This window comes from Heteronotia binoei, chromosome 17 (genome assembly GCF_032191835.1).
Source record: "Heteronotia binoei isolate CCM8104 ecotype False Entrance Well chromosome 17, APGP_CSIRO_Hbin_v1, whole genome shotgun sequence".
Taxonomy (NCBI): Eukaryota; Metazoa; Chordata; class Lepidosauria; order Squamata; family Gekkonidae; genus Heteronotia; species Heteronotia binoei.
The window spans coordinates 3,529,700-3,557,117 of NC_083239.1; the positions used below are offsets into that span (position 1 = coordinate 3,529,700).

At 40.2% G+C, this 27,418-nt stretch overlaps 1 protein-coding gene across 1 annotated transcript in view; it reads left to right on the forward strand.

Annotated features, from left to right (window-relative positions):
* SEMA3E (semaphorin 3E) overlaps positions 1-27,418 on the forward strand; it is a 133,954-nt gene that overhangs the window by 97,518 nt on the left and 9,018 nt on the right. The window contains exon 15 of the mRNA XM_060258235.1: positions 10,813-10,952. Coding sequence (XP_060114218.1) covers positions 10,813-10,952 — 140 coding nt within the window. The remainder of the gene's footprint in view (positions 1-10,812; positions 10,953-27,418) is intronic.

Genomic DNA, 27,418 nt, shown 5'->3' on the forward strand with positions numbered 1-27,418 from the left:
CACCATAATAAGACTGTGGGCCAAGGATGCCACTTGCTTCCACCAGGATCTCATTTCAGTAGACTGGAATGGAACACAAGATGTATTTTACTTAAAGTCTTAGGCAGGTCAAGTTCTACAGTCACTTTATTAACCATTTTATTTTAAAAGGTCCTAAGTATTTATATCCCAACTTTTTGGATGGCTGGAAGGCGGGGAATTTTTTTGTAGACACAAAGATTGAATCTCCTTCCTTTAATTCCCACGCTGGTGCATGTTTCTTGTTGAAGTGCGCTTTGTAAGCCTCATAGCCCTCATAGCCATTTACAATCAGGAAAGGCATAGCTTGAGTAGAGTTTTGCAGGCTGTTGTTATACCCGTATTCAGCAAAAGGCAGTAGCTTCACCCAATTAGATAGTAGATCTATTCACAGTTTGCATATTTAGGGAGACTGCTTCTAATGATGTGAGAATAGGACCAAGGGTGAAAAGCCAGACAGTGTAAAGGCTGCAGAATTTGATAGTTTTGGTAATATGGCAGATTTGCTATTAATATGTTAGCAGGAGAAATGGTTTAGATGGAGACAGACAGTTGTATTTGATGTATCTTATGTAATTTGCTATGAACAAAGAAATAATTTTTATGTGTTCCTTTTAATCAGGATTTTGCTAAATCAATAAATTAATCTGTGCCTATTATAGGTTTAGTTACAAGAACTCGTGGGCATTCGATGAAATTGCTGAGCAGACAGGTTAAAACGGATAAAAGGAAGTACTTCTTCACCCAAAGGGTGATTAACATGTGGAATTCACTGCCACAGGAGGTGGTGGCGGCCACAAGTATAGCCACCTTCAAGAGGGGTTTAGATAAAAATATGGAGCACAGGTCCATCAGTGGCTATTAGCCACAGTGTGTGTGTATATATAAAATTTTTTGCCACTGTGTGACACAGAGTATTGGACTGGATGGGCCGTTGGCCTGATCCAACATGGCTTCTCTTATGTTCTTAGTTAAATCAGGAAATTTGATGTTGAGACAGTCTTATAAGAAAAACGTTTCTTATGAACTGGTTATATTTAATTTGTATTTAAGAAGAATTGTTAAGTTTTATATTGCTTTACTAGTTTATTATAAGAATTACTATTTTTTTCTTTTACACTAGTGAGAGACTAATGTAATACTTAAGGAGATTTTTATACTTGTAGGTAGGAAGATTTGAGTAATACATTGGGAGGCGGAATTATAACTGATATATTTATACTGGCTTCTGTTTCTTTTTCTCCCACTCTCTAAAGTTCCCTTTTCTCTCTTTTCCCCTCTTTTTATGTATCATCTGCAATGCTTCTTTATTGTAGTTTAAATCAATAAAACTTTTTTAAAATCTAAGTTCATGAAAACCCCAGGAACTCCCTGGAGCTCAAAAGGCATGACCAGATATTCAAACTGTCCTAGAGGGGTGTCGAAAGCATTTTTCCATTCATCTTCCTCTGATTTGCACCCGGAAATATGCATCTCTCAGATCCAGTTTGGTGAAAACCTTCCCCTGTGCTACCATACTCAATATTACTTTAATCAATGGTAGCGGATATGCATTTGATATAGACATGGTGTTGATTCCCCGATAGTCAGTGCAAAGCTGCACACACACACACACACACACACACACACACACACACGTCGTTCTTGCAGAATAACACTGGAGCAGCATGTGGGGAAGTAGCTGGGTGGATGAAGCCCCAGCTAAATTTTTGTCTATGAAATTGCGCAACTCTTCTCACACCTCCCGCCCTATGGCTATAGGGAGGGGTTGACCCGGGAGCAGTTCTATGGCACAATCAGTGTCGTGATGGGGGGGGGGGTAATTCATCCGCCTCCTTTTCCTCAAACACCGCTTTTAAGTTTGTGTATCCGGGCGGAATGCTATACACTTCCTCCACTGTCAGGCACAGCTTTTTATTTATTGGGGGTGGATTTGTGTGGTTTGTGTGGTTGCTGGGGAACTGCTTTTTATTTTGAGTGGGCTGTAGGTGATTGTTGCTGATTGTAGGGATTATAGGTGATTGTTGCTGATTGGGAGTGTCTGTGTTGCCTGGGGCTGACTGCTGGCCCCACCCTCTTTGCATTTATAAGACTGGACCTTGCCAGAGGTGTGAGAGCTAAAGGACTATTGGCCTGTGGCTCCTAGCCTGGGGGCTCTATAAGAAGCCCAGGAAGGACCAGGAACCAGGATCTCTAGTTTCCTTGTGTTCCCAGTAAGGTAAGTAGTCTTTCCAGAAGGAGAGTTACATAAACATAAAAGGATTTAAAGGGAGAATTGTATATTTTAAAAGCTATTATGATAGAATGCCAGCAGGGGGTAGGGGCTTTCCAGTGTTTTGCACTGCATGACTATCTGCCCTCTGGACAGAAGTCTTGGGTGCATGCTCAATGCAAGGAGCTCCTGGTCCTCAAGGAATGAGTTCGCACCCTTGAGGCCGAGGTGACTGACCTGGAGAAGCAGAGGGAGTCAGGCACTCAGAGAAGACTCTCAGGGACTTGTTAGATGAGCCCCATTCCGAACATGGCAGCCCCGTTGCTGCCAGGGAGCATGAGAGTCGAGAGGGAACAGGGCACTGTGCTGAGGATAAGGGTAATGTGCCTTCAGAAGGGACCTCTTCAGTTGGTGAGCGGGTATCCTTTCATGCCAAGGAACCATCCCTGGGCAGAGAGGGAAGGGGGGTTTTGGTAGTTGGTGATTTGATCCTTAAATAAATAGATAGCTGGGTGGCAGAACCACGTACTGACTGTATGGTAACTTGCCTGCCTGGTGTGAAGGCAGCAGACATTACGTGTGTTGTAGATAGGCTGATAGATAGTGCTGGGGAGGAGCCAGTGGTCATGGTGCATGTTGGCACCAACGATGTGGGGAAATGCAGTTGTGAGGTCCTGGAGGAAAAAATTAGGCTGCTAGGCAGGAGACTCAAGGCCAGGACCTCCAAGGCAGCCTTCTCAGATGTGCTACCTGTTCCATGCACAGGGCTGGAGAGAAGTCTCAATGCATGGACGAGATGATGGAGTAGGAAGGAAGGGTTCAAGTTTGTTAGCCACTGGGATGCTTTTTGGAACAAGCAAGAGCTGTACAAAAGAGATGTTCTCCACTTGTCCCCAGAAGGAACCAGGCTGCTGGCGCTTAAAATCAACAAAGTGGCAGAACAGTTTTTAAACTGAATCTTGGAGGAAAGCCAACAAGAGATGAAATTTCTCTGGTTTGGGATGCCTCATCTCAAAGAGATGATGGGTTAGCTGTAACTTTTCTACCAGGCAATGGATTAGAGTTGTCCACTGAGATGGTGACAAACAGTATGGACTGTCTGCCAAAGTCTCGAGGCAGCAGGAGGAAGGTTGCAGGCCTAACCTGCCTGGGAAATATTTCAGAAACTTGGTGAAATGAGGAGAACCAGTGGGGCACAGTGATTCCTGGATATAAATTATATTGGAAGGATAGGGAGGGAAGGGTTGAAGGTAAGGTGGCTCTGTATGTCAGAAAGGGTATACAGACCAGTAAGACTAAGAAGGTCAGAGAAGTAGATTCTAGAAATGCTTTGGGTCGAAATAGTGAACCCAAAAGGAAGTTTAACTATGGGAGTTTGTTATTGCCCACTGGATCAAAAGATAGAGGATGATTACAATATGATGAAAAAATTAAAGATAGCAGCTAAATGTAAAAACTGTGTCATAATAGGTGATTTTAACTACCTGCAGATTGATTGGGTCAATATGTGTTCTGGTCAGGAGAAAGAGATTGAGTTTCCAAACACTCTTAATGACTGTGCTATGGAGCTGATGGTCACAGAACCTACCAGGGGTGGGGCGATCCTGGATTTCATCCTAAGTAATGCCCAAGACCTGGTGAGAGATGTAAAAGTGATTGCACCGCTTGGGAGCAGTGACCATTATGTTGTAGATTTCACCATTTGTATAAATAGGGAGTTGCCCAAAAAGACGAACACAAACACTTTTAACTTTAAAAGGGGTAAATTCTCTGAGATGAGGAGGCATGTGAAGAACTGAAAGGAAAGGTAAACAGGGTCAAAACTCTTGGGGAAGCTTGGAGGCTATTTAAAACTACAATCCTAGAAGCTCAGATAAAATATATACCACAAGTCAGGAAAGGCACAAATAGGTATTTTTTAAAAAGCCTGCATGGTTAACAAAGTAATGGAAGCTGTAAAAGGTAAGAAGGATTCCTTTAAGCAGTGGAAAGCTAGTCCAAGTGAGGTTAATAAAACGGAACACAGGCTGTGGCAAATCAAATGCAAGATTGATCAGGCAGGCAAAAAGGGACTATGAGGAGTATATTGCAAAAACATAAAGACCAACAATAAAAATTTCTTCAGATACATTAGATTTTTTGTCTCCGTCTTCACTTAGTTAGATGAGAAGTGTTTGCCCACTCTAGAACTGCTAATTTTGGGAGGGGTGTTGAAAGACCTGAGTCAGATTGAGGTGACGAGAGAGGACGTCCTACAACTGATAGACAAAATAAAAACTGATGTCACCAGGCCCAGATTGCATACATCCAAGAGTTTTGAAAGAACTCAAAGGTGAAATTGTGGATCTCCTGACAAAAATATGTATTCTGTTTTTTAAAGTTTTATTGATTTAAACTACAAAAGAAAGAAGCATTGGGTGTTGAAAGACCTGAGTCAGATTGAGGTGACGAGAGAGGACGTCCTACAACTGATAGACAAAATAAAAACTGATGTCACCAGGCCCAGATTGCATACATCCAAGAGTTTTGAAAGAACTCAAAGGTGAAATTGTGGATCTCCTGACAAAAATATGTATTCTGTTTTTTAAAGTTTTATTGATTTAAACTACAAAAGAAAGAAGCATTTCAGAAAATACATAAAAAAGAGGGGAAAAGGGGCCTTGACAGAATGGGGAAAACAGAAACAGAAACCAGTACAAATGTATCAGTTATAATTCCACCTCCCAATAAAATGCTCAAATCATTCTACCTACAAGTATAAAAATCTCCTTAAATGTTACCTTCCTTTCCTCCTTTACCAGAAAAAAAGGAATGATTTCTTTTAATAAACTAGTAATGTGAATCTAAACACTTCTTCTTAAACACAAATTAAATATAACCAGTTAAGAAAAAAAATTTCTTTCAAAACTGTCTCAACGCCAATTTTATCTAATTTAAGCCTATTATAAGCACAGATTAGATTGTTGATTTAGCAAAATCCTTATTAAAAAAGCACATAAAATCATTTCTTTATCCATAGCAAATTACATAAAATACAACTGAATAATTTGTCTATCTCAGTCTAACCCATTTCTCCTAATATATTAAAAACAAGTCTGCCAAATTACCAAATCTACCAAATTCCACAGCAATTATGCTATCTGCCTTTTCAACCTTTAATCCTACTCTTATATCATTATAAACAATCTCACTAAATAGGCATACTGTAAATACATCTACTATGTAGAGAAATATGTTATCTGCACTCATTAACATTACTTCTTCAAAATCTAGTTCTAGTTCTTGCTTCACATAAAAAAACCACATCCCTTTTTTTCTCCTTAGCCAATGAGCAAAATTCCACGCCAAGTTGCTTAGTCCATAAAAATTTATCATCCATTTGTTTGATGTGTACTTCTTGTAGGCAAATTATATTACATTTTTGCTTTCCAATCCAATGAAAAATTGCCCTTTTTTGTGGTGAATTAAGTCCATTTACATTCCAAGATATTAATTTGTAATCCATCATAATTTTCTGATTTTAATTTGTACCCCCAAATTCTTTATGCTCCTCCAAAAACTTTGTGCTCCTCCAAAAACTTTGTCATGTCTTGCGTACTTGTGATGGTAAATCTCTTCCCTTTATATTCAAAACCCAAACCCTCTGGAAGTATCCATCTGTATCTCATTTCACTTTCTCTCCACTTGTCAGTTTTTTATACAATCTTCTGTCACTTATAACTTTTCTTGGCAATTCTTTCATAGTTCTTACAGTATTGCCATCCACCTCCAGTTTTTTCTCAAATTGTTTGCTTAGAATCGTGCCCACCAAATCTCTTGTCACAAATCTCACTACCGCATCCCTTGGTAGTTTATTCTCCTTGCATTGTTTGAGTTAACCCTGTAGATATAGTCATAAAAACAACTGGTTTCATCAGGGTCATCTCCCAAAAATTCAACAATGATTTTTATTATATATGTCCTTAAATCAGTCCCCTCTGATTAAGGCACCCCTCTCAGACATATCTGATTTTCCATTAGTTTGCAATCTTGTAGTACTGCTTTCTCCTGCGTTTTTTTAATACTGGAATCCACTGTATTGATTCTCACATCATGGTCTTTCACCTTTTCTTCAACCTCCTGCATTTTTTTAAACACTGCTTGGGAATCTTTTCTGAGCACTTCTATATCTTTTTTTAATTCCTTCTTACATTCAGTTATTGACTCTCTTATCACCTTCACCAATTTTGCCTCCATGGCATCCATTTGATCTTGCATTTTAGACCTTTTCACTTCCTTCAGTGTCCTAGCCCTAGTATGGATCTGCTTTCTCCTGGTTTGTGGATAGACATCACTGCCTTCCCATTGTAAAAATAGCCTTTAAAGTTGACCTCACCAAATCAATTTTTAATTACACAGTCTTATAGCTTGGAGCATGCCCCTTCCAATGAGCCCAAAATCGCCGTTCCTTGATGCTCCTAGGTTGAAATATTAATTTTTGAAAATTTTATTTTCTCCAAAATGGCATCCATGGCTTTTCTGCCCCTTTTTAAAAAATGTTCCTTTTTCTTCTAAAAGGCTCCAAAATTAGTTCCAAACATATAGTCCAGTAAATTTAAGCTTCTAATGATGATATTTGTCAGCTCTGCTAATTTTTAAAGTCCCGTTGTCTTTGACATTTTTTTTTAACTTTTGACCTTCTTTCAATGGCTGCCGATGTATCTCTATGATTATAGTCCTAGAGAGGGCTAGGAGGCTAGCAATTTTCCCTTCTCTTAATGGCCGTTTCCTTCCTTTCTTGCCACGGAGTCTCTTTTTCTATGATTAAGAAGTCTCGCATTACCTGTTGATCTGTAGTTCTGTTCTGTTTCGGAGGGGGCTGCCCAGCTGCAGGTATCCAAAACAATATTGATTCTTCTTCTTTTAACCTCGTTCCCTAATTTTCTTAGTCTCAAATTTACCTTCTTCTTCTTTACTTTAAAATAATATAGGTGAATCCAGACCTTTATTTTTCCTCCAAATAAATCTTATTTTAGTCCCAGAGTGATAGATAAAGATCTTTACCTTTAAAGATCGTGATCCTTTCAAGCACCGTTCTTTTCCAAAGTAGATATTAATTTGTCCCAAAGAAGCCTTGGCTCATGATGAATTTAAGTTGATTTAACGACCCCAGACATCCTCTGTAGACATTGGAATGCAATTCTTCTCTGAGGACTCTTCAAAGCCAAAAAGGAACCCCACTGGGATACCTCGTCAGCCAAAGTAAATCCCCTCAGAATTTTATAAGCATGTCTTGGCCATCTCCTTGCCTAGAAGATGTAGGCAGCAGGCGTTTAAATCACCTTCTCTGCCCAGAACAGAGGCTCTGGTCTGCTCCTCTATTGAGAAGCATGTCAATTTATTTATTTTATTTATTTATTAATTTCATTTATATCCCGCCCTCCCCCACCTTGGCAGGCTTAGGGCGGCTAACAACAATCCATAAAAACACACCATAATAAATAAAACATTAGAATTACAATATAGAACAATAAAACATTAAAATAAAAACCAGTCTAGTAAATACAATTATACTGCGGTATAGATCTTTAGGCCGCATTGGCGGATCTTTAATTACCATTTTTCTTAGCAGTCCGAATATGCTGATTTAAAAAGGATGGTCTTGCAGGCCCTGCGGAACTGTTCAAGGCTCCGCAGGGCCCGCACCTCCTCGGGGAGTCGGTTCCATAGGGTAGGGGCCGCGATCGAAAAGGCCCGTATTCTGGTGCTCTGATATTTAACTTCCTTCGGCCCAGGGATAGTCATTAGGTTTTTCCCCGTTGACCTCAGTGCTCTCTGGGGTTCATATGGGGAAAGACGGCCCCTCAGGTAGGCAGGTCCTCGGCCAATCCTCCATGACACTAAGCCGGAAGTCCCTCCCAGCTAATAAATAGAATTAACCTCAAAATCTTAAATGGGTCCCTGCCTAGCGATCATCCAACAGAGTTCACATATTGATCGGGCATTAGAATGAGTGTCATTGATTATATCATGGTATCAGAGGAGGTGGTTCCCCACATAGAGCATTTGGAAGTTGCTCCATATTGTAATAGCGGCCATTTGCCTCTAGTCCTAAAAACTGATTTACAAGAGCTAGCCATGCATTGTGGTAAATCCCATAACACTAGGCTAAAACCAACAGATGGCCCTAGCTATAATCGGCCTAGATGGACAGCCTTATTGGAAAAGAGGATGGGTCTTTTTTTTGTCCTCTGTTAATAACACCCTTCACCAATTGGTGAATGCAGTCAATATAGATACCTGCCTAGAGGAATATAATCTAATTTCAAGGGAGATACAGAAGAAATTGAAAAGAGCTAAATTGGGGCCTTTAAACCAAAGAACTGAAGCATACAAAGCATGGTTTGATGCAGAATGTAAAAGGGCAAAGTATGCCCTTAACGTTAACTATGCAAAATATAGAACTAACCCTGAGGCAACATCCATAATAGTTTGAAAACACCAAAAAGCCCAATATAAGGCCCTCAGAAGAAAGAAACAGGACGACATTAGGGAGGGACGGTGGCTCAGTGGTAGAGCATCTGCTTGGGAAGCAGAAGGTCCCAGGTTCAATCCCTGGCATCTCCAAAAAAGGGTCCAGGCAAAGAGGTGTGAAAAACCTCAGCTTGAGACCCTGGAGAGCAGGGGAGGGATGGTGGCTCAGTGGTAGAGCATTTGCTTGGGAAGCAGAAGGTCCCAGGTTCAATCCCCGGCATCTCCCAAAAAGGGTCCAGGCAAAGAGGTGGGAAAAACCTCAGCTTGAGACCCTGGAGAGCTGCTGCCAGTCTGAGAAGACAATACTGACTTTGATGGACCGAGGGTCTGATTCAGTATAAGGCAGCTTCATATGTGCATATGTACATTATAGCTTCTTGGGAGGAACTTTGGAAGGCAGTTAAAGAAAAAAAACCTCAGTATTATTTTGGAATGAGGTTATCAAGTGCTGGTACCCTTTGCTCAAGCTCAAGCTATCACTCCACCTTTCCATTGCAGTTCCATGGAATACTGTGCAAACTAATGACATATATTCCTTCAGTGGTCTTCCGAGGCTCAAAAGGACTATCCCAAAATCTCAGCTTTGCATATGTCACACATGGCTCTTCAGACTCACACACTGCACTGTAATGATGCTCATTCTGCAAAATTCTGGAAATGCTATTTCCCTCCATGAAAAACAAAACCATGTCATCAGGAACTAAAAACAGGGCTGTATCCGACAACTCCGTTCCACCAAGCGAGGGAATAAGAGCCACAGGATCCAACTCATATGTCAAGGAGCCTTTACACAGGTAGCATATTTTAAAGAAAAAGAGGAAAATCCCACTAGAGGGTGCTCCTAATCAATGTAGCCATTTTCATTGTATACTTGAACTTGCGATGCTATTAGAGGCCATGAGTTGGATTCATGGATCTGTCCTGCTAATGGAAGCACCTCTCTCCAGAAGAAGGAAACCTCTGCTAGCAAAACAGATTGGGGGACTCAGGTCTATGGCAACAAAAGTCAATCCATAGTTTAGGTGAATCTTTAATGCTTTCATTAATTTCTTTGATAGCTATTTAGCTTTGACATGAAAAGTACACCCCAAATACGTTCTTAAAAATTCAGAAAGCTCAACAATAATTGCTGAGCCCAGGCGTTCTGTGTTTTCTGCCTTGTAGTGGAGAGCCAGTTTGGTGTAGTGGTTAAGTGGTATCTGGGAGAACCGGGTTTGATTCCCCACTCCTCCACTTGACCCTGCTAGCATGGCCTTGGGTCAGCCATAGCTCTGGCAGAGGTTGTCCTTGAAAGGGCAGCTGCTGTGAGAGCCCTCTCCAGCCCCACCCACCTCACAGGGTGTCTGTTGTGGGGGAGGAAGGGAAAGGAGATTGTGAGCCGCTCTGAGACTCTTCGGAGTGGAGGGCGGGATATAAATCCAATATCTTCATCTACCTCACAGGGCGTCTGTTGTGGGGGAGGGGAAGGTAAAGGAGATTGTGAGCCTCTCTGAGACTCTTCAGAGTGGAGGGCGGGATATAAATCCAATATCTTCATCTACCTCACAGGGTGTCTGTTGTGGGGGAGGAAGGGAAAGGAAATTGTGAGCCACTCTGAGACTCTTCGGAGTGGAGGGCGGGATATAAATCCAATATCTTCATCTACCTCACAGGGTGTCTGTTGTTGGGGGGGGGGGAAGGTAAAGGAGATTGTGAGCCGCTCTGAGACTCTTTGGAGTGAAGGGCGGGATATAAATCCAATATCTTCATCTACCTCACAGGGTGTCTGTTGTGGGGGAGGAAGGGGAAGGAGATTGTGAGCTGCTCTGAGACTCTTCGGAGTGGAGGGCAGGATATAAACCCAATATCTTCATCTACCTCACAGGATGTCTATTGTGGGGGAGGGGAAGGTAAAGGAGATTGTGAGCCGCTCTGAGACTCTTCGGAGTGGAGGGCGGGATATAAATCAACATCTACCTCACAGGGTGTCTGTTGAGGGGGAGGAAGGTAAAGGAGATTGTGAGCCATTCTGAGACTCTTCGGAGTGGAGGGCGGGATATAAATCCAATATCTTCTTCTTCTTCTTGTAGGAGAAGCTGTGGATCAGACTGAAGAGCAAGTAGTGTACGGCATAGAGCACAACAGCACTCTGCTGGAATGTACTCCCAGGAGCTTGCAAGCAAAAGTGATCTGGTTTGTGCAGAGATCACCTGAAGCCAGAAGAGAAGAGGTATATCTTTACTCTGTTGGAGAGAAAAGTTTATATTCAGTGCAAGGATTCTTTCCTCCCCTTTCATCTTGGGTTATACTCATCACCATGCGTATGTGGCAGCCGCTGTAATGTCATCGAATCATGAGAAGCAACATTTTGAGATATTCTGTTCTATACATTGCATTTCATATATTGCATTTCATATGAAGAGGAGTAGCATATGGCTGAACAAAGTTCTTATGAAATGACTTTCAGAGAAGGGTTGTCGTTTCACAGATTATATAATGCATTATTAAGGTGAATGCCCTCCTTTAAGGCTGGTCCATGCATGAAGAGAATGGGCAGATCCAGAAAAATTTTTCCACCAATAGAACGGGACATCCTCTGTAGACGTTGGAATGCAATTCTTCTCTGAGGACTCTTCAAAGCCAAAAAGGAACCCCACTGGGATACCTCGTCAGCCAAAGTAAATCCCTTCAGAATTTTATAAGCATGTCTTGGCCATCTCCTTGCCTAGAAGATGTAGGCAGCAGGCGTTTAAATTACCTTCTCTGCCCTTCCTGCTGCAGACACTTGATTTGCCTTTAATGCTATTCCTGAGGAGTCCCCTAGAACCATAGAATTGGAAGAAGTCATACACACCATCTAGTCCAAGGCCCTTCTCAATACAGGATCAATCTAACACAGAGATTTCAAACTCATTTGTTATGAGGGGCAGATCTGACATAAGCCTTAACAATTGTTTTCTGTGGCCCCAGAAGGTAGGACCAGAACCAATGGGTTGAAATTAAATCAAAAGAGTTTCCGGCTCAACATTAGGAAGAACTTCCTGACCGTTACAGCGGTTCCTCAGTGAAACAGGCTTCCTCAGGAGGTGGTGGGTTCTCCTTCCTTGGAGGTTTTTAAACAGAGGCTAGATGGCCATCTGACATCAATGAAGATCCTGTGAATTTAGGGGGAGGTATTCCTGCATAGTGCAGGGGGTTGGACTAGATGACCTTGGAGGTCCCTTCCAACTCTATGATTCTGTTATTCTAAGTGAGCAGGCAGATCTGACATAAGCCTGAACAAGTGAGCAGTGACTCACAAAAGCACATAACTTACCACAAATTTTGTTAGTCTTTAAGGTGCTAGGGGACTCTTGCTCTTTCTACTGGTATTACAAACTAGAATATTCAAAAACCAGTGGGGGGACATTTTAACCTTTCAGGACATTCAGTTGCTGACCTAAGAGTAGCAGTTCTCTTACAAAGGGATTTCAAAGGGAGATTAGAGAGACTGCTGAATTGCAACTGATAATGAAGCTCAAGACAATGCATCCTCTTTGACGGAACGGAGACCTAGGTTTCTTCTCTCGTTACCAATGGCCTGCTATTGTCATTTGGCATCTGAAATCACTTCACTCTCCAAGATATAAGAACAAATGGACTCACATTCTAGCTGTATCTGAAGATGTGAGCAGTGACTCATGAAAGTTCATGCCCTGCCACAAATTTTTTTGTTAAGAGGTGCACAAATTTTGCCAGTTGTTATGGGGGTATCTCCCTTCCACTAATAAAGAATGCAAGCTGTGCTCTTAGGTTTCTTCTCCCTCATTTGTTAGAGCTGCAAAGAGGGTTCCCTCCAAGTGCCATGGGCCTCCATCTCTGTCTCTGTCTCTCTCTGCTCATAGAATGACTCTCATCATGCCTCTGAGTTAATTATGTCTGCCTTATTAAAATCTAATATATACATCTGGCTATGAACTTTCTTAGCTCCTACAACAAAAATAATTCTAAGAGTACCTGGCCACTTCTGTCTAAGGTCCCTACCACCTTTGCCCTATCTACCTACTTTTGTTTGTTGGTTAATATTAAGTTGATTATGGCCGAGCTCCTACATTTAAAAAAGGAAGTTCTCAGCCAGGCAAGCCAGGATGTTGCATGACTCTGGATGCTTAGCCTCTGGGTGCTTTGTCTCCCAGCACACAACAGGGAAATTGAGTCACCCACAAGTACAAGGTGATGTTGCTTGAGTAAATTGCTTTGGTAAACTACTGGGGCTTATTTATTTATCCCTTTTTCAAGCCTAAGAATTATTTTCTCAATTTTTGTTTTATTCATTTGTTTTACAAAATTTATATCCTACCTTTCTGGCCTCACGTGCATTATAAAATCACATGACAAAATAAATACCATTTTAGACTGCCCTGCCTCGTTTTATGTTCTTTTTAATGCTCTTGCATGGTTTTGTTGGCTTGTCATTTTTAGTGACTCGTTTGGTTTTGTTTTTCTTGGCTTTTTAACAAATCTTATAGCTGTGAGCCCCCTCAAGCAGGTTCTGCAGAGGCAAAATACAAATTCTCTAAATAAAGAAATTGATAACGGCATCAGAGCTAGCGTACCTTCTCTTGGACACACAACTTCATGCGGTCAGAAGGTTTGAGCGTGTCAGCAAAGCTGAGAGCAATACCGTAAGGAGTTTAGACTCTATCAAGATGTTGATCTCCTGGCAGTCACTCAAGGCAGGAGGATCTTGACAGGCTGGAAAACTGGGCTGAAACAAATACAATGAATTTTAACAGGGATAAAAGTAAAGTTCTACATTTAGTTAGGAAAAAACAAATGCGTCATTATAGGATGGGGGAGACTTGTTTTGGCAGTAGTATGTGTGAAAAAGATCTAGGGGTCTTAGTGGGCCGTACACTGAACCTGAGTCAGCAGTGTGATGTAGTAGCTAAAAAGGCAAAAGTGATTTTGGGCTGTATCAACAGAAGTATAGCGTCCAGATTACGTGAAGTGATGGCACTGCTTTACTCTGCTATGGTTAGACCTCACCTAGAATATTGTGTTAAGTTTTGAGCACCACAGTTTAAGAAGAATATAGAGAAGCTGGAACGTGTCCGGGAGGGGGGGGGGCGACAAAATGGTGAGGGGTCTGGAAACCAAGTCCTATGAGGAAAGGTTGAAGGAGCTGGGCATGTTTAGCCTTGAGAGGATATGATTGAGAGGTGATAGGATCACCATCTTAAAGTACTTGAAGGGCTGTCATATGGATGGTGCAGAACCGTTTTCTGTTGCCCCAGAAGGTGGGACCAGAACCAGTGGATTGAAATTAAATCAGAAATGTTTCCGGCTCAACATCCTGATAGAGCGGTAGCCCTCCTGCGCTGCCCTCTGCTGCGGGTTATGATTATTAGGTGTCGTCTTTCAGCCTCTTTTTCTATGGCCAGCAAGGTGAGTCGGGCCGCGGTGGCATTGAACAAGTTTGATGAACGGGACACCTTTAGAGAAGGTACCTCCAGGGTCATCTAGTCTAACCCCTGAACAGTGCAGGAAACTCACAATACCTCCCCCTAAATTCACAGGATAAGCTCCCCTGTCATATTTTTAGCCTTAATCACTGTTGTCCTTGTTCTCCCTGAGAGGTTTTTTTCACCCAACTGCTTTGCACTATTAATTATAGTTGGTGCTTTTTTCCCTGATGCGTTGCTTGCACGTATGGTTCTTGCACTGTTTTATAAGGTTGTGCTGGTTATTGCTTTTAATGTTTTTTATTTTTAGTCTGTTATCTGCCTGTATTTGCTCTGACAACAATGTATGGAAGCTCTTCAACACTTATCAGAAAAGCTCTTTTACTCCCTCTACTGGCTGTGATTGTTACTAAGACACTGGACCTAGTATTTTTTTAATCTTATATCCTCCTGGTTTGTCAATTCCCCCTTTTTGCATTTTTTTTTTCAGTTCTCACTACTGTTTGCCTGGATGAGCTCTGGTTTCCGCACTTGCACTTTCTCACTTTTGTTGTTGATACTTTTCTTGCACAATCTTTCTAAAACCTTCACAATTACTGGCTTTACTTGCTGACACTGAACCAACTGCTCCTGACTTCTAGAAGAAGAAGATATTGGATTTATATCCCGCCCTCCACTCCGAAGAGGCTCAGAGCGGCTCACAATCTCCTTTCCCTTCCTCCTCCACAACAAACACCCTGTGAGGTGGGTGGGGCTGGAGAGGGCTCTCACAGCAGCTGCCCTTTCAAGGACAACCTCTGTCAGAGCTATGGCTGACCCAAGGCCATGTTAGCAGGTGCAAGTGGAGGAGTGGGGAAGCAAACCTGGTTCTCCCAGATAAGAGTCCGCACACTTAACCACTACACCAAACTTGCTCTACTACGTCTTAAAGTCAATTCGGCCTATGGGACTTTTTTTTTTTTTTTTGCATTGTTTCTTCACCAAACAGATGGACCTCCTCTTTCAACTCCACCTCAATGCACTCACTCTATTTTTCTTAGACAGGCACACACACGAAGAGCTCCCTACAGCAAAACTCTGATTCAGCAAGCTATAATCTTCTTCCTTCTATACCTTACAATAGCTAGTTCTTTAAAGGCTATCTCCCTCAATTGTCATGGCCTTTATCAAGAAAAAGAGAGTGATCACAGGCATATTGAAACTCTACCCAGGCATAGTGTTCCTTCAAGAAACACATCTTTCTAATAAACGCTCACAAGTTTTATTTTCTAAAAGGTTTCCCCTTCAATACTCTGCTCTAGGTTCCTCTAAATCAAGTGGTGTCACTATTTTACTTTTAGCTAATCTTCGTCTACAAGATCCACAAGTTAAATCAGATCCTAGAGGTCGTTTTATTTTTTGGAAAGGCAAGCCTCAAGACAAATGGTTCACTTTTGTTTCCCTCTATGCCCCCAATGCTGACCAAATTGTTTTTCTCAGCGATGTTCTGATGGATCTCTCCTTATTTAGTCAAGGTGAAATTATTATAGGAGGTGACCTGAACTTCATTGTTAACTCTTCCTTAGACAGATCACACCTTGGTAATCGTTGCTGTAAAAAGTACTCCTCTAAAGTCACCCCACTAGGTAAATTCTTATCTGATTTTGGTTTTTGTGACGTGTGGCGCTTACAGCATCCTAACGAACAAGATTTTTCCTACTACGCATGTCATAATATACACACCCGAATAGATTATGTTCTTGTAACCACTGGTCTCATTCATTCTGTTCCTTCCTCTACTGTAGATTATCAAATCTGGTCAGACCACGCTTGGGTTGGCTGTGAATTCTGCCCACCTTCCTTTCAACACAAAAAACTCAACTGGAAATTTAATACTTCTCTTTTATTAAATCAATCTTTTGTTACAGATATTGATTCAGTACTTCAGTCTTATTTCAAGCTTAATCAGAACGGTGAAACCCCTCAGCATGTTGTTTGGGATGCCATGAAGGAAGATTATTTTATTTGCATCTTTCTATAAAAAAGAAAGAGAAAAGACAAGGCCAGACTTCTTATTGGCTATTCAGTCTCTAGAGCATAAGCACAGACTTTTGGGCAGTTCTAAGGTCTATAGGCAGCTTATTGCCAAAAGAAAGAAGTTAGAAATGCTGGAACTACTAAAATTCGGTGTAATTTACTCTTCCTTAAACAATGTTCTTGTCATAAAATGCCTAAAACACTGATGATGCTTTCTTGGAAAGTCAGACAAAAAGTCTCCTCAACTTTATCGATCTTATTAAAACTTCTAAAGGCTCCATTGCCTCTGATTCACAAGAAATCCTATCTGCTTTCACTAATTTTTATTCAGAACTTTATAGCTTACAGACACCACCTACTGACTTAATTCGCTCTTTTCTTGACTCAGTTCCTACCCTTCAAAAACTCAAACCTAAGCACAGAGACATCATGGAAGCCCCATTCACTCCTCAAGAAATCAGTAATACTATTAAATTTCTCAAATCAGGTAAATTTGGAAATGACGAGCTTCCAGCAGAATTCTATAAACCCTTCCTGCACTAGTTGTACCTCTCACCTCTACCTGTAATCATATATACCTCAAAAACACAACGATCCTACTCTCCCCAGTTCCTATCTTCCTATCTCACTCATCAATCAGGATGCAAAAATCTTTACTGCCACTATTGCTAAATGTCTCAACACTTTCATAACTCAATATATCCATAGAGACCAAACAAGTTTTATGCCTTCACAAGACATATCAGATAACATTCATAAAACCCTAAATCTTATTCATTACTCTAAGCTACATAAAATAGAATCTCTTATACTCAGTCTTGACACGGAAAAAGCTTTTGATCGCTTGGAAACTAATTATTTCTGCAACATGCTAACACATATAGGCTTTAGCCTTCTCTTTCTGATCAGGACTCTTTATTCCCATCCCACAGCTTGTATTCTTGTCAATGGCCTCCGCTCTTCTCCTCTTGCTCTTTATTGGGGTACAAGACAGGGTTGCCCCCTGTCACCCCTTCTATTCGCTATCTCTATAGAACCCTTTGCAGAATACATACACCAAAACCCAAACATTAAGGGTCTTACGGTCAATAATCACACCTTCAAGATCAATCTTTTCTCAGATGACATGGCTCTCTATTTATCTGATCCGGCTTCCTCTCTTCGTCATCTTAATACGGCATTGCTTTCATTTGGCTCAGTCTCAGGTCTTTGAATTAATTTCTCGAAATGAGAAATGTATCCAGTTTTTCTATCCTCTTCTTTAACTACTACTTTAAAAAACTCTTTTTTGTATAGATGGGTGGACAAATCTTGGAAATACTTAGGGATTAACATTCCCCTCAGTCTCGCTGACCTTAAAGCTCTTAATCACTCTAAATTGGCACACAAGCTTTTCTTCCTTCTTAGAGATCTCAACTCCGTATCTCTCTCATGGTTTGAAAGACTTAGCACACTTAAATCTATTATTTTACCGCAATTCATCTTCCTCTTTCGCATGTTGCCAATAAAAATCTCTCCCAAAGAGCTAAACTCATGGCATAAACTTCTTAATAATTTTCTTCGGGGTTTTAAACGTAACAGAATTTCTCATATTACTTTGATTCACCCACAATTCAGGAGGTTTGAAAGTGCCTGATCTTAAACGTTATTATTATTCCTGTCAGCTAGCATCTCTCATCTCATTTTGAATCCTCTCTTGATTGGATACACATTGAAAAATCCTTTTTGGACTCCCGTTATCTTTATAATCTACTTTGGAACTCTCCACACACCAGACCTTGTCATATTAACAACAATCCTTTTTTACACAATACTTTTCTAGTTTGGGACAAACTCAAGGGTCTGCTTGCCCCTAATACTTCACCTATCTCTTCCTTCTTGTGGCAGCCTTGGTTCCTCCCAGGTTGAGATTCTAACTCTTTCAAGTTCTGGAGATTACTTTACAAAACTGGGATCTCTGACGTTACTCAGCATGGTTCATTGTTCAATCAAGCACATCTCCAACAAAATTCTGGTATTACGACTCCATGGTTTGGGTATCTCCAGGTTAAATATCTTATCAACTCGCTTTCACTCTCCAACTTAAGTAGATCTCTTACCCCTTTTGAAGTTTTGCTTAATCGAACTCATCTACAACATAAAGGTCTTCTCTCACTACTTTATACCCTCATCTTGTTTCTGGATCTAGACCACTCTGTTTCATAGCAAAATAAATGGCATAAGGATCTTGGTCTAGATTTACCTCCTGCTACGTGGGACTCCATTTGGAAAGCTAGTCCTTATGCTTCCGTGTATAAATGCTCAATTCCTTTCTTTCAAAGTTTTAACTCATTGGTACACCACTCCACAACAACTGTCTTACATTCATCAGGATTCAACATCATCATGCTGGAAGTTATGTGGATCCCATGGCTCTTACTTCCACTATTGGAAGTAATTATTCACAATTATTGGAAGGAAGTTTATTCATAAGATCTCTGGCTATGCGGTCCCATTCAAACCTGAAACTATTTTACTTTTTTACTGGCCTGATAACAGAATTCCTTCCTGCCAGAAGGATTTAATTTTTTTCTTTTTAGCTGCAGCCAAGCTCACTATAGCCCGCGTTTGGAAGACTCCAGAATCTCCTAAGTTCTCTAATTGGTTTAAGGTTATCTGGGATTTTTTTGTAATGGAAAGGCTTACTGATCATATTTATTGTATTCAAAACCCTCATTTTGACTCTTCGTTTTATGCTATTTGGGAGCCCTTCTTAGAGTTTATTTATAAAGATTCTGTGTTTCAATCTTTTAATGCTAACATTAGCAAAATTCTGTATTTTTTTAACTTTAATTATTAAATTTTGACTTTACCTGTATTATTTGTAAACTTGTGTCTTACCTGGTGTGTTTGTCCATGCAGATATTGTTCCTGTTCAAGTTCTCAGATTAGTTTTTTTTCTTTTTTAAAAAATTGGTATTGTTATTCTCTGCAAAACCCATAAAATGGAAAATAAAGTATTGTCTTAAAAAAGAGCTATTCAAATGTGAATATGGTTGCCTCCTCCACCTGTCCAGATTGTGCCCCCTCCCCAATCATGCTGTTGTAGAGGTTTTGTTGACTGATCCAGATTTGTGTGTGGGTCAAGGTTAGCTCTTTAAAGGATTTTACATTTTAGGAAGTGGTCCACATTCTAAGAACCATGACAACTCCCAATTTGAGGTTGGGACAGTCATGGCTGAGACTCCCACCCCTCAGTCACCTAGCCTCACCCCCCACTTTCAATGAGTGTATGGAGCATGGAGGTGTTGCATGACTGACCCAGCCCCACAGGTCACAGACTCCCCAAAACATCCTGTTCTGCCTTCAAGGTCTTTCCTTTTTGAGTCTCTTTAAAAAGCACAATTTCTATGAAGGACTATATGTAGTGGATGTTATTAAGAGCTCATTAGAACTTTCCCATATAAAAATTGCCCTGTTGCAATGGTCTATGGAACTGTTATTTCAAAACTTTAAAATGCATCTAGCATTAAGGGAAGAAAAGAAGATTTGGATTTATATCCCGCCCTCCACTCCAAAGAGTCTCAGAGCAGCTCACAATCTCCTTTGCCTTCCTCCCCCACAACAGACACCCTGTGAGGTGGGTGGGGCTGAGAGGGCTCTCACAGCAGCTGCTCTTTCAAGGACAACCTTTGCCAAAGCTATGGCTGACCCAAGGCCATTCCAGCAGGTGCAAGTGGAGGAGTGGGGAATCAAACCTGGTTCTCCCAGATAAGAGTCCCACACTTAACCACTACACCAAACTGGCTGTACACCAGGGAGCGTGGGGGTGCCCTCTGCCCTTGGGTGTTGGCCTGATCTAGGGACTTTAGCCAATCTCACATGTAGAAATTCAATAGGCATTATGCCAGGAAGCTAATGGTACAATCCTGTGCTGAGGGATTCTGGTCTAACCCATCAATTTCAGTGGGGTTAGATTGGAACTCTGATAGAGCAGTTCCTTAGTGGAACAGTCTTCCTCAGGAGTCTCCTTCTTTGGAGGTTTTTAAGCAGAGGCTAGATGGCCAATGCTGATTCTGCGAATTAGGCAGATCATGAGAAGGAGGGTTGGAAGGGTTGCATCAGTGCTTAGTTCTTGTGGTCCCTTCTTACACACCTAGGGAAATGCTGATTGATACTTTGGGGTCAGTCTGAAATTTTTCTCCAGCCGATTTGGCAAGGTATCCTGGAGGGGTTTTTTCCCCATTTTCTAGGCATGGAGCAGGGGTCACTGGGGATGTGTGTGTGTGGGGATGTATTTGTGAATTTCCTGCATTGTGCAGGGGGTTGGATTAGACAACCCTGGAACTCCCTTCCAGCTCTGTGATTCTATGATTCTACCTGAACAGGACAAAATGAAGAAAAGATGGGAACAATACACTGAAAATGTCAAAGATTATTCAACTATGACATAAATTTCTCATTTGAGAGATGCTCAAAATCTTATAACAAAGACTGTCACCCCCTATGGAACAAGAAATGCTGGATTTAGAAAATTGTGTTGAAAAATCATGTTTATGTTCATTAGTGGAACATATGAGAGAATTTCAGAAGAAAACCAGCTTGTGTTTCACAGATTACAGCAAATTTTGACTATGTGGATCATTAAAAACACGATGGTCGGTTTTAAAAGATATAGGTGTGCCACAACATCTGATTGTTTTTATTCAAAACAATGGACATGAGGCTGCTGTTAGGACAGAATACAGAGAAACAGAATGGTTTCCAGTTGCCAAAGGTGTCAGACAACATGTATTTTATCTCCCTGTCTCTTCAATCTATAAGCAGAACATATAATAAGGAAGGCTGAATTAGATATAGATGAAGAAAATTGGTGAAAGGAACATTAACAATTGAGCTATGCAGGTAACATCACATTACTGTTAGGAAACAGTGAAGACTTAAAATGACTACTGCTGAAGGTTAAAGCAGAAAGTGCCAAAGCAAGATTACAGCTGAACATCAAGAAGACAATGTAATGACTACTGGGGAATTACACTACTTTAATGTTGACAATGAAGAGATTGAAACAGTTCAAGTTTTTCTATTCCTTGGCTCAATCATCAACCAAAAGGGGAACTGTAACCAAGAAAACAGAAAGAAACTGAGAGTAGGAAGGGCAGCCGTGAAGCAGCTGCACCTTAAGTGTAAGGATGTGTCACTGGCAACCACAATCCAGAGAATTCATTCCACAGTATTTGCCATTGCTATGTATGGGTGTGAAGTGAAAGTTGGATAATGAAGAAACCTGACAGGAAGAAAGTTGAATTATTTGAAATGTGAGGAGAGTTTTATAGATATTGAGGACCACCAAAAGAACAAATAAGTGGGTTCTAGATCAAATCAAGCCTGAATTCTCCCTAAAAGCTATCATACTTTGGTTACTTTATGAGAAGAGAAGAGAAGAGAAGAGAAGAGAAGAGAAGAGAAGAGAAGAGAAGAGAAGAGAAGAGAAGAGAAGAGAAGAGAAGAGAAGAGAAGAGTCACTGGAAAAGATGATAATGCTTGTAAGAGTTGAAGGCAGCAGGAAAGAAGACCTACTATGAGATTGGTGGGTCTCCTTCAATATTAACTATGAAGAGATTTAAATTGTTCAAGATTTTCTATCCCTTGGTTCAATCATTGTCTATCCAAAATGGCCAAGCCTTCAAAATCCCAAAAATATTCAGGATTTTTGGGACCTCCTGATAGACAAGCTTAAAAGGAGTTTAAAGGGATCACAGTCCCTTAAAATGCCTTCTCCAAGCCACATGACTCCATGGCAAGTGAACTCCAAAGGCATTTACAGGGTTCACAGTCCCTTTAAATGGCTTCAGACTAGGGGGGTGGGGTGTCGACCTCAATGAGGAAAGATGTGTGAGGGCTAAGCTCCTCTCCTATTTCGCAGTTAGAGCACTTTTTTTCATCAACTGCTGCCTTGCAAATAATGGGTAAGTCTGAGGAGCTTAAACTTAACTAAATAAAACCAATCCAGGGACCCTAAGAAGTCTTTTGCAGCCCAAAGAAATCCCAAGGCCTAACCCTCCTGTGCAGCCACAAGAGACAAACATGGCCGCCGGGGCTTCTCAGAATAGCGTGCCTGGTACACCTCTCACAGAAGCGGTATTTCATGCTACAATCATTTCTCTTAAAAATGATACTATTTCAGACCTTCAGGACTTCCTATGCCCTGTAATAGATCAAATTGAGAGCCTTCAACTCTCAGTAAAAGAGACTTCAGGGACAGTCGAAGTGGCAATGGAAGCAACTCTAGCTAATGCTGATGGAATCCAGAGCCTTCAGACCCATGAAAAGTGGGCTAGGCATCGTATAATGACTTTGGAAAATAAAGTGAAGGAGAAAAACCTGAAGCTGAGAGGGTTTGGGACGGGGAGGGAATGTTGGATATTTTCTGTATGTTATAACAGTAGGGCTCTTGCTATGGAATCACATAACATATATGTGGATTATGCTTTTTTGAGTTTTGGTTTCAGAATTGGTTACGATGTAAGAGGCTCAGAGTTAGTATATACAATAGCACTGCTTAAGTTAAGGTTAATCATGATTTTATTATTGAAAAGTATGGGCACACTTGGTAAGCGCCAGTGCAATTTAAGTTTTTTATATATAATAAGGAACCCAATATTCATGACTTTTATGCTAGTTAGCTACAGCAACTATGAAAAGTTTATCTTGAAACAACTTTGCTTGAACCTTGGTTTTCTTGTGATGATTTGGAAGATTCCTATTTTTAAACTCCGCTTTTCCTCTTGCATAACTAGGCTCCAAAAGTCCTGGCAAGTGAATTGTCGCTTCCACATTAGATGGGTGGCTCTGAAGGGAGAAGCTCAGGTTAAGCCTGTGAGTATTCTTGACTACTCCTATAAGGATGACTGACCTTAGGGTTCTCTCCCTAAATTGTAGGGGAGTTAATAATATTATTAATTCATATTATTAATTCACAGTAAGGCTGACATCATTCTCCTACAAGAAACGCATCTACAGAATGATCAGAATTATTTGTTTAAATCATCTTATTTTTCTCTCTCTTATAGTGCTCCTGGGTCATTGCATGCCCGTGGAGTGGCAAATTGATGTCCAAGTCAGTACAATTTGTTGTGAACAAAGCTATTTCAGACCCCTCAGGGAGGTATATATTTTTAAAAGGCATGCTTAATGGGACTCCTGCAACAATAGCCTCAGTTTATATCCCCAATTCTGGCCAAATAGGTTACATCAGAGATCTTCTACTTGAATTACAGCAGTTTCAGGAAGGCCCACTTATAATCTTAACTATGTGATGGACTTGAATTTAGATAAAATATCAAACAAAACCCCCTGTAAACTTAAATCTCGCTCTGAAGCAAACTTGGCAAACCTTTCCCAGATGTTCAAGGATTTTGATTTGGTTGATATATGGTGTGGGTTGCACCCTAAGGAAAGAGATTACACGTATTCTTCCAGCTTGCATCAGACGTACACAAGGATAGACTACATTTTTGTTTCATTCTCTCTAGTCTCAGTAGTAACATCAGCAGACATTGAACCAAAAGTGTTGTCAGACCATGCAGCAGTCACCTGCACTTTAATTCCTACCCTCAAAACTGATAAAAACTTTACATGGCGGGTGGACAATCTCCTTTTAAAAGATCCTTTGGTAATAACCCAGCTATCTAAATTAACTCAAGAATATTTTGAAAATAACTACACAGAAGGTGTTCAAATCTCCACAATCTGGGATGCCTATAAGGCAGTTTTACGTGGCCATCTAATTTCAACGTTAGTGGCCCGAAACAAGAAACTAGATAAACTGAGATCAGAACTTGTTACAACAATCAAAGCATTAGAGATAAAACATAAAAAGATATGCAATAAAAAAGTTTACAAAAAATTAACAGAAGCTAGAGATAAATTGGCAGCTCTTGAAACAACAAAAATCAAATGAAGCCTGCTCTTTGCTAAGCAATCCTACTGGTATAAAGGCCTCACTTCCTCACGTCTATTGGCATGGAAGGTTAAAAATCGTACCCTGACACTTAAAACTCATTCAGTCAAAGACACCTCAGGCCATCAGCACATTAATTCTGAATCAATTGTTGATGTTTTTGAAAAAAAATATTTTAATTTATACAAATCCACTAACCCCTCTATTAACTTAATTAATGAATTTTTCCAATTACATGGTGCTCCTAACCCCTCATCTGATGAACATAAAGACTTTATGGACCACCCAATTGATGAGCTAGAAATCCTAGAGGCAATTAAATTAATGAAAGCCAACAAAGCACCTGGCTTAGATGGATTTACGTCTGAGTATTACAAATCCATGCAAGAGTTGTTAACTCCTCACTTACAAAAAGTTTTTAATCACGTTTTAAAATCTGGATCTATACCTGAATCATGGAGAACTGCTAAAATTATAGTTATCTTGAAACCTGATAGAGATCACATGGACCCCAAGTCATATAGGCCTATCTCCTTAATGCTGATTATAAATTATTTACCAGTATTTTAACAAAACATTTGCAACAAATCACAGGCCAATACATATCTGTTGAACAAGCAGGATTTATCCCATTACGAGATATGATGAATAACATCCATAAGTTGTTTAGCACTTTATTTCACTGCTGTCAAAGAAAAATCCCAAATTCATGTTTGTTGGCGCTCTTATTGAGAAGGCCTTCGATACCGTTGAGCCCAATTATCTCCATAAAGTTCTAAATTTAATGAATTTCCATCCAAACTTTCTAGACAACATTAAGGCTCTCTATAGCTCTCCTAATGCATTACTTCGAATCAATGATCTAAATTCTCCCTTTTTTTTGTTGTCACGGGGCACGCACCAGGGATGCCCCCTTTCCCCATTGTTGTTTGCAATGGCCATTGAACCCTTAGCGAATGCACTAGGAAACAATAGTATGATCCAGGGAATATCTGTAGGTAAACAAGACGTGAGAATTAACCTTTTTGCGGATGACATGATCCTTTTCATTTCGAACCCAGCTACCTCTCTCCCCCATATCCACCAAATACTATCGTGCTTTAGCAAAGTAGCAGGCTTAGCAATTAACCAGGATAAAACGTTACTACACCCAATTAATCTAGCACCTGAAGCAGTAAATTATATTAAAACAGCTTTTAAATACAAATGGGTTACTACCAAATGGAAATACCTCGGTATTCTGGTACTCCTTAATCTAGATGATCTCTTAAAATATAACCACTTGGAAATAACATCACTTATAACATCCCTCACCAGGCATTGATTGTCGAAAACTCTCTCTCTTCTAGAATGGATTTTACTTGTGAAAATGGTACTACTGACAAAAATTATTGTTTTTATTTTAGAGCCCTTCCAATAGACCTTCCTTTATCCTTAATAAAGAAATGGCAAAAGGCTGTCAATTCCTTTATCTGGTCTAATAAAAAAAACCTTGACTACAATTTAGTATGATCCAAAGACCTTATAAAGCAGGAGGACTAGCTGCACCTGACTTAAAATGTTACTACGAGGCAATTCTTTTAACGAACCTTATAAAATTCTACAGACCCTCACACATAGCGGAATGGAAAGCGCTAGATGAAACTAACCTCTCTCCAGTTCCCTTTACCCATTCTAGTAATAAGCTTCAACTAAGTCGTATGAACCCCTTTTTGCAAGCAGTGTTTAGAACATGGTATAGAATACAGAAACACGTATCTCCCCCAACCTCACTGTTAACTAGCTTCAAGCACCAGAAAGATTTCTTGCCAAATAGTGAGGGAAACGGATTTAAAGCATGGGAAAAAGCAAAACTCACGAAGCTCATTGATATTACCTAAAAAGGGTATATTAAACCTAAACTCCAACTGGAACAGAAATCAGGATGTAGCCTCCCATGGTTTGAATATTTCCAGCTACGTAGCTATATCAATTCAAACTCAATAAAACCACCATTGCGTTTAAAACTTTCTTCATTCGAACAATTACTGTATTTTGATTCCATTCCAATTAAAGGTATGATCTCTGTAATTTACAAATTGCTGCTAGGGCAACACTCAAGCTCTCCTCCCGCATGCCAATCCCTATGGAATAAAGACATGCAGGACCCCCCAACGGAAGAACAATGGTCCCAGGCCTGGCAATCACCTGCATTGACCTCAATTTCTCTAAATATCCAGCTCCAAGAATATAAAGTTATATCAAGGTGGTATCTCCCGCCTTCCAAACTCTTTCACATGATTCCAGGCATTTCTCCAAATTGCATTAAAGCATGTGGAAATATAGGCACATACTATCATAATTGATGGGCATGTCCAATTATAGAATTAACATTCTGATAAATGTTAAGGATATTACAAAGATCAACGTGTCTCTTACACCCCAGCTTATCCTTTTAAATGTCTGGGAGAGCTGTGGGATCCCTAAACTTAAACGGGAATTAATATCATTAATGCCGATGGCAGCAAAATGTTCCATTGCCCTTAAATGGACTGTACTGCTTCATTAGAACAACAAACTTTGGGAATACTTTCGGTTTTAACAATTTTATTAATAACATATGGTAACAATATCTGTGTTATATCATTACTATCCCTAACCCATATGATATTTTCTAATCCTCCCTCCCTCCATTACTAGACTCCCGCTGAAGTTATATACTTGAGTTCACTTATAAAGGTACCCTTAACCAATCAATGTTCAATTTCTCCCTTTTCTCATACTCATTATTAAAAAATTGTCCAATGTCTTTTTACATTCCACTCTTTCTCTAAATATCCTCTAAATTTCTTCCACTCCCTTTTAAACACTTCCAAATCATAATCTCTTAAAAGTTCTTGTTAGTTTGTCCATCTCACTCCATGATAAAACTTTCACGATCCAGTCCCATTTCTCTGGTATTTTTTCTTGCTTCCATAACTGCGCATACAGTGTCCTAGCAGCTGAGAGCAAGTACCAGATTAGAGTTCTATCTTCTTTTGGAAATTTTTCCATTTGTAATCCCAACAGAAAAGTCTCTGCTAGTTTCTTAAAATCATATCCCAAAATTTGAGATATTTCTTGTCGTATCATCTGCCAAAACTTTTTCGCTTTTCCACAAGTCCACCACATATGATAAAAAGAACCTTCATGTTTCTTACATTTCCAACATCTATCCGACATCTTTTTACTCATCTTTGCCAGTTTTTTCGGAGTCATATACCACCTATACATCATCGTGAAACAATTCTCTTTAATGCTCTGACATGTTGATAT